This window comes from Pipistrellus hanaki, assembly GCF_964339955.1.
Source record: "Pipistrellus hanaki genome assembly, chromosome: 2".
NCBI lineage: Eukaryota > Metazoa > Chordata > Mammalia > Chiroptera > Vespertilionidae > Pipistrellus > Pipistrellus hanaki.
In genome coordinates this window covers 5,956,620-5,966,614 of record NC_140504.1, presented here as the reverse complement: position 1 = coordinate 5,966,614, position 9,995 = coordinate 5,956,620, and the positions used below count along the sequence as shown (strand labels likewise).

The following is a 9,995-nucleotide window of genomic DNA, read 5'->3' as shown; positions in this document are numbered from 1 at the left end:
GCACAGGATGGAAAAGAGAAACAAGCCTGTGAGCTGAGTGAACTGTGTGTAGGAAACTGTATGGAATCCACGTGGTGTTTATGGAACTTTTTATTTTTAGGAGGAGGAAACTCTTTAAATGTGTCAGTCACTTCTGTTATGAAAAAGCCAGCCTGCTTGTGAGGACAAGGGCCATTCAGAAGACCTCCATCATGCCTGGCCCTTCTCTGGCCCTCGTGGGAATGATGGTGGTGACCTTGACATTGGTGGTGACCTTGACCGCTGTGAAGGGGCAGCAGAGAGTGCTATCCTCGGCATCCTTCTGAGGAAAAAGTGCGTCAGGCAGGCTCAGAAGATGCCAGGGCAGGGCAGTCTGAAAGCCTGCCCTCCAGCGTGCACCCTCCAGTGCAGCCCGCTCCTCCCCTGTGTGACATTTCACGGTCAAAGACGAATCTTGGCATATGCCTGCGATCGCATGATTTACAAATCATCCTGTATTTAAAGGAAGCTCGGCCTGCTCCCCAGCAGGGCGGCCCTTCTCTGCGGGAACAGAAAACCAGGGACACGCAGTTCTATTGGAGAGCGAGCAGGAACAATCACCGTTCTGATTGAGTTTTTTAAAAAACATTTTATTTCAAAGGGTAGGTAAGTGTTTTGCTAGGCAACAACCGAGAGCATAGTGGCCACGAAACAATCAGCCTGTCAATAAATAACAAATGCCCTGTGTGCCGGCCCCCACGGCCCAGCACACACTCCAATAAATAAACAAACCCGGCCCGGGGGTCTGGCCTGGGGGAGGGCACACATTCCGCACGGGGACCCGCCCGCTGCCAGTGCCTCCCCCTCCGCCCTCAGCCCCCCGCCCCGTCTTTCCGGACCCCACGGGGACCAGCAGTGTCAGGGCCCTTGGAGCTGGGGTGACAGGAATCCGGGGGCCCCAGGGCCCGCAGGCGTGGACGCGTCATCGCTGCTCGTCTCACAGTGGCTGCAGGTGGGCACAGAGAGGAAGTGCCGGCGTCTGACTCCGTGGGTTCTGACCCAGCTGTGCGGCTCCGTCTGGGAAGGGGCTGTTTGCTGGCTGGAGCTGACTGTCTTCCACGCGTGTCCTGGGGGTCCCCGCCCTCGGGCACGCACCCCATTCTAGCGTTCCACGCCGAAATACCTGAGAGACAGGGCACCTGGGTGTCCCACAGCACCTGCCAGGTGCCCCGGGTCGCCATGGTCCCGAGCGCCAGGCCCGCCTGACACAGCGCGGGAGTCCCCGAGGTGGCTTTGTGCCTTGTCCAGGTGCGTGTGCAAAAGGCAGGAGTGAGTCATTCTTTTCAACACAGGATCCTTTATTTGTCCTTTTCCTTGAAAGACAGCGTGTGGACGGCCCGGCGTCCCTCTGCGGACCGAGGGGTCAGTGTTCCTTAAACCTGGAAGCAAAGGGCGAAATAGCAGCTGGTCAAACTGACAGGCAGTCGGAGGACAGACGCCCCTGGCCCCGCACAAGCCCCTCGGAGGGAGTGCCGCTTCCCTCCCCTCTGCGGGGGCTTCCCGCTCAGCCCCGCCCACCCCACCCCACAGCTCTGGAGGCCAGAGTGGGGCCAGGAAGGGGGCAGGGGGCTGAGCTCTGGCTGCCCCTGAGAACAAGAGCCCAGCAGCCCAGCTCCCTGAGAACAAAGGAGACAGCCTCCCGTCTCCCCGTCTTTCACTCGATCTGGAGGGGAGATGACCAGGATCGATCCACAGCAGCCGTTTGTGAGAAAGGAAAAGGGGAGCTGGCGAGCTGTGGGATGAGGGGGAGCGGGGAGCTGTCTTTCTTTCGTTAGAGCAGCCAGGTGTGGGCGGCAGATAAGCCAGAGCGGCCTCTGAGGCAGCGCTGTGATTACCGGGAGGAGGGGGGATAGAGGGACGGGGGGAGGGAAGAAGGCGGGGGAGGGGGGACTTACGGAACTTGATGCCCTGTCGCTGACCCTGGGCAGCTCAGCTCCTTGTGTATGAGGCGGATCAGGAACTGCACCCAAACACAGACAAGACCACAGTCACTGCCGAGTGCCGAGACCCCAGGTGCGGCCATGCCGTTACTGCAGACCCTGCCCTGCCCGCGGGAGCGCCTCCGGGGCTCTCCCAGCACACACAGCGCCTCCCAGGGACACGTTTCCGGAACAGAAAGGCCCGAGGCTGCACACAGGCAGGAGGCCCGGGCAGGGCTGCTGCTCACGGAGCCCCGTGGAGGACGCGCCGCGGGGAGTGAGGCTGCAGGAGAGACCGCAGCCTGAGTGACGCCAGGCACAGGCCACGTGTAAGATGAGGGAGCCCCACCATACATGTCCCCGTTGGAAAAGACAAAGTAGGACAAGGTGACCCCTGCCTGGTGACATGGGGGGGGTGGGGGTGGGGGGCTGGGAGCCGCAGGTGGCTCAGGGCCAGGCCGGCCTTCAGCCTGGGCACTGGGAGCTGAGGCGGCGTCCTGGGAACAGCCCAGCCCGACGGGACGTGGAGCTGGCTGCCCGCCCCACGGCCCCCACGCGCTGCTGGAGCTGCCGGGGAAACCGAGGCAGCGCAGCCTGTGCCCTGGCCGAGCGAGCTCTTCGCCTTCGTGACCTTCATGTCGAGAGGGCTCAGACCCAGCTCCCAAGTGCAGACTAAGGACTGGCACCGCCCGCATTGAACCAGTTTTCTCTGTGTGCCTCTGCTCTTTCCTCAGTGTGACACCAGCCCCCACGGTGGGCAGTGCCCAGGGGCTCGGGACGGGTCCCCGAGGGACGTCTGTGTCTGGGACACTGTGCCAGCGGGCGAAGGCAGCGGGCACTGGGGGAGACTTGGGGGGATGGTGTGAAACCCACACAGTCACGCAGGACCCAGGACCGAGCCTCAGCCAGAACCCCAGCCAGAAGCCGGGGGCAGGGATGCTGGTTTACTTGGAGGCTTCAGGTTCAAACGGGAGCTTAGAAGCCCCCGAATGTACAGACTAGAGAGAAGAGGCATTTTTCTGACATCAATTCTACCGAGTTCCAAACGTGGAAAGTGTCAGCGGGAAGCAGCCTGTGATTATAAAAAGCAGATCACTGAGAGAGGAAAATACCTGCTGCTTGTTAGTGTCGGATAAGCCCTACGCGGTGTGACAATTCTGAAGGACAGAGCACAGCTTCTGAAAGATGAGGAAGTCCAGCTCCCTAGGGGGCCCCGCCAGCCTGGCCGCTGCATGCACTGCGGAGGGTGGGCTGGTGGACGCGAGCCCGGCCGCCCGTCTGACCACACGCCATGGCAGTCCCCCTGGCCTGCAGGTGACTTGGCCGGGACCCCCAGGGGGCCTGCACTTTGCCTCTCTGCATGGCCTGCAGCCATGTTTAAACCAGGAAGAGGAAGGGTCTGGACACTTAGAGAAGTGACGACGACCAAGACCCGCCGTCCCTGAGGGTTGCCGGAGCCCTGGGGGAAGGCGCCACACAGAGGCGCCCTGGAAAGGCAGCTCGGACGTGGAGCCGGACTCACCAGTAAGGCACAGGCGTCGGCAAACATCAGCATGTAGAACACGTTGTTCCATCCTGACGGGGAGATGAGCCCGGCCAGCAGAGGGCCCAGGGCCGCTCCTGAAACGAGGCAAGAGGCATGTGCCCTGCGTGAGGACCGTCTGGGGCAGACCGTGTGCAGCGCCAAGCGGGGCTCAGACCCTCGCTGACAAATGAGCAAAAGCACGCCAACAGCAGCGTGGCATCCTCACCGGTTGGAGTGGTGAGGGGGAAGAAGCTTAATTATAGTCAGTCCTGCCGAGGGCACGGGTGGCCCAACCTTTTGCTAGAAGCAAATCTAAAATATGGGTTGTCATTAAAATGCTCTTTTGACCCAATAATCCTATTGAAACATTTTATAATGAAGAAATCTGAATCTAATGCTATAAAAAGTATTATGTGGAGAAATGTTAGGTGCACAGATACTAATAAAGTTTCCATGTTAATTTCCTGATTCTGATCATTGTTCTGAGCTCATGCCAGGGAGTTCCTGGTTTCAGGGTAAACATACTGACTACACAGTTAGTGGTAAAGGGGAAGCATGAATGCAGTTTACTCTTAAGAGGTTTAGAGAAAAGATGCTTATGTGTCCATAAGTGCACATGTGTGTGGACAGGTGCGTGTTGTAAATGTATGGGGTGAGAGCATGGGGGAGATGCTAACGCAAACGCTGTGTGAATTCTCTGTGCTTGTTTGCAACTTTTCTTAAGTCTAAAATTATGACCACAATTTTTTAAAGAATTATAAAAACAAAACAAATATTCCTCAAAATGCCCAAAGGTCCCTGTGCAAGATTGTCTGCACTGGGTTTGGTGATTCATTCTCCCGCAGGAGATGGAATTATTGTGATACGTGTGTGGATGGGGAACTTTCTGATGGGGGAGAAATAGGAAGCGTTCACACCAAGGTGTGAAATCTGAGGTTCAGTCTCAGAGATGGAGGTTCCCACCTTATTACATATGTGCTGACACTCCTGCAAGTGCTTGCAAAGGGCACGTACTACTTTTATCACCCAAGATGTGACTGTAGTTTTCTCTGTCTCAGGAGAACTTCCAGGTAAACACGGTAAGTTGTTCTATAACCTCCCAAACACCACAAATGAATTTAAAAAATCATAAACCCACAAAGAGAAGGGAGGTGAGAGGAGGCGCCGGTCCCTGGAGGATGGGTTTTATAGGACACGACAACAGACATGGCAGGTGCTACTTCCCTGTCCTAGAGCAGTGGTTGGCAAACTCATTAGTCAACAGAGCCAAATACCAACAGTACAATGATTGACATTTCTTTTGAGAGCCAAATTTTTTAAACTTAAACTTTTTCTAAGGCCACTTCTTCAAAATAGACTCGCCTAGGCTGTGGTATGTTGTGGAAGAGCCACACCAAGGGGCCAAAGAGCCGCATGTGGCTCTTGAGCCGCAGTTTGCCGACCACGGTTCTAGACGAAGACGCAGGGACACCTGCTCAGAGCCAGGCCCGTCCAGGCCCAGGAGCAGGGGAGGGTGGGAGGAGCAGAGGGTGGAGGGGGAGTGGCGGGAGGAAAATGGGAGTTGGCTGTTTTCTTGTCTAAAGCACTGCTCTGTATGTCCCTCCACCCCCCTCCCAGGCTTCTCCTCCCCAACGTCATACCCCAGTGCACACCCCCTGAAACCCCCACTCCTGCAGGAGAGCACAGCTTAACCTTTGGAGGATTTGCGCTGGGGGCTCTGGGCCCCGGACACCAAGGCCCATGCGGGGCGGGATGCGTCCGCAGCCAGGCACCGGGGAGTGCGGGGGAGGCCACCGCCCTGACCTCCCACACAGCAGAATGCCAGCAGCCAATGCCCTGCACCCCCTGGGCACTGGGGCGTCTCCTCCAGATTCCCGGCGGACCCACGCCCTGAGGACCAGCAGTGACATGCCCACCCACGAGCAGGGCTTCTCGTAGGTGCTCAGCGGCTCGTCCTGAAGCACGGATGTATGAAGGGCCGGGCCAAGATCCGACCGTATCTGAGGCACGCTCAGCGAAGCAAATGAGCAGGAAATGCCCAGACCGGGGAGGAGGAAATCCAGGAGTGTGCTATCGTCCGAGCTAACGGACACGTAGCTGAGCCATCCGAAACACTACTTCTGTGCCTGAAACCGGGTCAGCAATGTCAATGCCTCGGCCTAACCGCAGCCAGGCCGTAAGAGGAGGCCACGCCAAGGGCAGGCGAGCCTGGTGAATATTAGCACCACGCGAGCCAGAGGGGAGGGCCCTGCAAAGGTCGGGCCGCCGAGAACGCCTCTGAGAAAGGAGAAAAAGACGGTGCAGGAGGAAGGAAAGAAAAGAAAATGGAAGGTCAAGCCAGAAAGTTCATCATCTGAAGAGTAAATTTTCCAGAAAACAAACAAACAAACAAACAAACAAACAAAAAACAACCACAGAAAATAGCAGAAAAAAAAAGTAACAAAGACAAATAGAGGCCTCTGTGCCAGCGATGAGGTCGTGTGCACAGACCGAGGGACCCCGGTGCCCAGGGCACAGCGGGCGGAGAGAGGTCTCAGAGATAAAGACGGGAGCCTGGGCTAAGCACCACTTGGACTCCTCCATGCGGCCCGGCGTGCTCCCACCTCAAATTCCGTTAGGATTAACTCTCCAAGCGACGGCAGAATTCAGACACTGAGGCCCTGCCGGCGGGCACTTCCCCTTGAGCCTTTCTCTGCTTTGCCACGCTGGGCAGCACTTCCGGAGAGAAATAATGAGGGAGACACAGCGGTGGACAAGCGTGTGCTGTTTCCATGGTGACCGCATCCTCAGGGCCTGTGCCCTGGAGCGGCAGAGCCTGGTGGTCCGGGTCGCTGCCAGGCCTCCGCGTGTGGGCATGACCATCCGCCACGCCAGCGAGGGCTGCGGTCAGGGAGGGGTCACACGTGGTTCGGGCGGCCTCTTTCATCCTCTGTGGGGTCACGGGGCTCAGAGCTGTGCTTGGGCTTCTCCCACACAGCTCAGAGCGGCTCCTTTGCAGGTGCAGCGACTCCCTCTCAAGCAGCTAGCTCTGCTTCCCTCTTGCTTTGAGAATATCAAGACAGACGTGCTTTTCTCCGCATTCCTTTTCTGGTTGAGCCCCATCCTTGCTTTCTGGCAGCAACCCGGTGTGATGGCCTCTACCAGTGCTCACAGGGGGAGTGGACGGACCTATGCCGTCTCCGGGGCAGGAGGCGGAGCGCAGGCTGGACAGTCCCAGTCCGCCCCCGTCCCACTTCCCACGGGCATGGCCTCCAGCTGTGGAAGTTCCCCGGGGGCCACGTGAGCCAGGAGAGCAGGCCTGCTCCATGCGGGGAGTTGAGCTGCCTGCCTGCAGACGCCAGGGGGCAGAGACACCCCAGGGGGATGATCTCACGTGAAAACAGACATCCCAGAGGTGGGCATGAGCCCCGTCCAGCACATTCAAAGTCACCCCCGGATCCGGCAACAGGAAGGCACCAACGATGAGGACAAACACGGGGCTGCTCTGACCCCGGGGGACACGGAGGTTTGAGCCTGTCTCCTGGACAACGGGTGGCCAAGGGCAGGCACAGGTGGCTCCGGACCTCCGCCGGGAGCCGTCACGGTGCCCGTGAAAGCTCCAGGAAGGGCAAGGGCACTGCCCGCTGCTGCCAGCCTCGGGACTGGCTGACGAGAACAGGCTGGTGGTTACAGGGCCCACTTGTCCCTCTCCGAGGATGAGCTGCGTATTTGACCACCTTTCTGTCCTTCAGAACATGCTACTGAACGGTCTCCCGGCACCTCAGCGAGGCTGGGGACACTGGAGTCCGGCTCGCCTTGGGGCCTGTTAGTGTTCCTGCCGTTTCCATTTCCATAGAGTCTGTCCCAGAGGCGGCGACACAGTCCCGGGCAGTGGGCCGCGGGCCGGGCGGAGTGTGCTGACAGGTGGCATAGGAAGCCCTGGGTGCTCTCACACGGATGAAAAGTGTTCCAGCATGTCGTCTCCAGAACCACCGGCCAGAGGACAGACGGTGCCACCCCCCGTCCCCTGGGCTTGCACGCGCTTCTGCTCTGCTCGTATTTTAAGAAGGCCGGTAGATCCCAAGGTCACCAAAGCAATCGGAATCGTGGCATCTGTTAATTAGGACGGGACCGTGCGGTTCCCCTGTGACAATTAAATTTTAGAGCTAAAAAAGCCCACGTACCTACAGACCCGGTGCCGTCGATGATGGCGGTCACGGTGGCGAGGGCGTGGGAGTTTCCTTTCAGACTTTTGTGAGTCCCCTGGAGAGAGGGAAACGGGGTAAAGAGTGTCCCAGGAGCATCGGGGGAGAAATGAGCCTCGCCTTCCCCAGGGCACCCGCACGGAACTCTGCAGGGCAGCTCTGGGCGTGGCCTCTGCCCTCTGAACCCGCCCTGGACAGACCGGCTGTCAGTCCTGTGCCCACTTCCCCTCACTCACTCCTCACACGGCCATCCTATGTCTGTTAGAATTAACGACCCCGCATGGAGGCCATTAACTAAAATCTATACGTTATTCGGAGAGCATTGGCTTTTTATTGGATGTTTAATTCCATCTCTTCCTGTCCCAGGTTCCCGTCCAGGAACCCACGTGACCTTGAGTCATCGTGTTGGCTATGACGAATTCCCAAAATTCCCTTGTTCTGTCGGCCTGGACAGCTGTGAGGGGTAGGATGCCCTCTGCTGGGATCTGTCTATTTTCCTCATATTAGATGGGAGGAGGAGGGTTTAGGAAAGAAAAACTAGACCATAAGTGCCATTTTCGGCCCTTCGTATCAAGGGCACACGTGTCGACATGGCTTACCACTATTGCCACTGACCTTGACCCCTCGGCCAGCACTTGCCCTCCTGTCCCCCAGCTCTGCGTGTCACTCACCAGGTCTGCGGAGACGGCGGTGGTGATGAGCGCATACGGCCCGCTGACCAGGGCCCCGCAGAGCAGCAGCATGGCTGTGGGAACCGGAAACCACGGGGGAGTTAGGGAGTCTCAGCAAACCCGAGGTGGGCAGCCGGCATCACAAAGGGGTCCTACCCCAGGGGATGCTGGGAAGGTGGCCCACAAGCCCATGGCGGGGGGCCGGCCAGCACAATCGTCATAAACAAATCCCTTTAGAGCTGCCCTGAGACCTGCTTGGCAAGTCCAGCCACTTTCCCCCGAGTCAGGCTGTGCTCGGACCCGGAACTCCGCTCTTCCACCTCCATGGACAGCAGCTGCCAACACACTGAGGGGGCTCGAACCTGGAGCACCGAGTGCACACGTGACCACACATGTGCCCCCCTGATAGCAAATGCCCCTGTGGTCTGCTGGCCATGACCAGCCACAGCCTTATCTGCAGTGGCAGGCCTGCCCTGCACCCACTCCGAGGGAACGGGCGGAGACCCCGAGGTGCCATGGTGCCCGTTTCTGAAATGGTTCCCTCCTAAACCGCCCTCCAGGCCACCTCCTCTGTGCGGAGGCTTTTGGGCCAGGGGTAGCAGCAACCTCCGGATAGCCCCCATGAGCAACCTGCTTCCCCGTACCTTCCCTGGGGTCACACTCAGCCTTCACCCCGCCATCCCCCTGCTGGCTTGTTAGGGTGGAAAGAATATTTCTAAGTGTCAGAGCCATGGGGTGACAGTGCGAGTTAAACAGCCCCAGAATGGCGGTGACAGGAGCCAGCTGGGAGGAAGCTGGAGCTGCCTGCCTCGCGCCTGCCTGCTCTCACCTGCCGGGGTGCAGGGGACATCTGGCCTCTGGGCGGCTCCTGGCCACCGGGCACTGAGGCCCGTCCCTGCCCGAGGCCAGGCGGCCTGCCCCTCCCACATGGGCTCTCACCCTGCGGACAGGCTGGCCTGTGCCAGGAGCAGGAGCCCGTGGGCCTCTCCCACGCCCCCACCCAGAGGGGCACGCGGACTGGCTCAGCCTCGCCCAATGCTCCCGGCACACCAGCTGAGGGCTCCTTGGTTAGTTTTCACCTCACTGCACCAGCTGTGGGGTGAGGAGACGGGGGAGAGAAGAGCGGGGCCTGAGGACTCACCGACGGTGGCTTCCAGCCCCATTCTGCTGATGGTGGAGAAGATGTAGAGCTGTGAATGGCGAAAACAGGGCAGCAGGGGGTTACGACAAGGGGCCGAGAGGGTGCCCTGGGGTCTGTGCTTCCGAGAAGCTGGGCGGGTGGTTCTCAGGAGCCAAGCAGACCGGGGCAGCCCTGAAAGGAATGGAGGCCCCGCTCCCGGGCTGGGCGGGCTGAAGGCGGCGTCTGTGGAGGGGCTGGCACAGAAGCCACTGGCCTTGTCCCCGACATGCAGGTCCCAGTCTCGCTTGCTGAGTTGGGGGACCCTGCGGCACTTCCTCCTCTGAGCTCCTGGGCCAGAGGACTGGGTTGGGACAGTTCTCCTGGAGTCTAACCACTGACCCACAGCGGCACTGGGGAAGTGGGGGCCCGAGGCCTGGGGGCCACACGCAGTCAGTTCCTTTGTGAAGGTTCTCTGAGTGTCTGCTGGGCAGTGTCTGCCACCCAAGATGACAGAAAACTAGCGGGGTCTGGGGACAAGCACAGCCCAGTGGAGGGGCA

The 9,995-nt window shown here is 59.3% G+C and overlaps 1 protein-coding gene across 2 annotated transcripts in view; it reads right to left on the bottom strand.

Annotated features, from left to right (window-relative positions):
• Positions 1-587: 587 nt before the first annotated feature.
• Positions 588-9,995, bottom strand: part of SLC37A1 (solute carrier family 37 member 1) — a gene marked incomplete at its 3' end in the record, with an annotated part of 46,232 nt that continues 36,824 nt past the window's right edge. Inside the window, exons 15-20 of one of the 2 annotated variants that reach the window (XM_084873640.1) lie at positions 9,459-9,507; positions 8,318-8,391; positions 7,626-7,704; positions 3,460-3,557; positions 1,914-1,978; positions 588-1,397 (exon numbers count right to left, since the gene is read on the bottom strand). In XM_084873640.1, the coding sequence (XP_084729766.1) occupies positions 1,382-1,397; positions 1,914-1,978; positions 3,460-3,557; positions 7,626-7,704; positions 8,318-8,391; positions 9,459-9,507 (381 nt within the window). Of the gene's footprint in view, positions 1,398-1,909; positions 1,979-3,459; positions 3,558-7,625; positions 7,705-8,317; positions 8,392-9,458; positions 9,508-9,995 lie in introns of those variants that run through there. The other variant, XM_084873641.1, reaches the window with a different exon arrangement.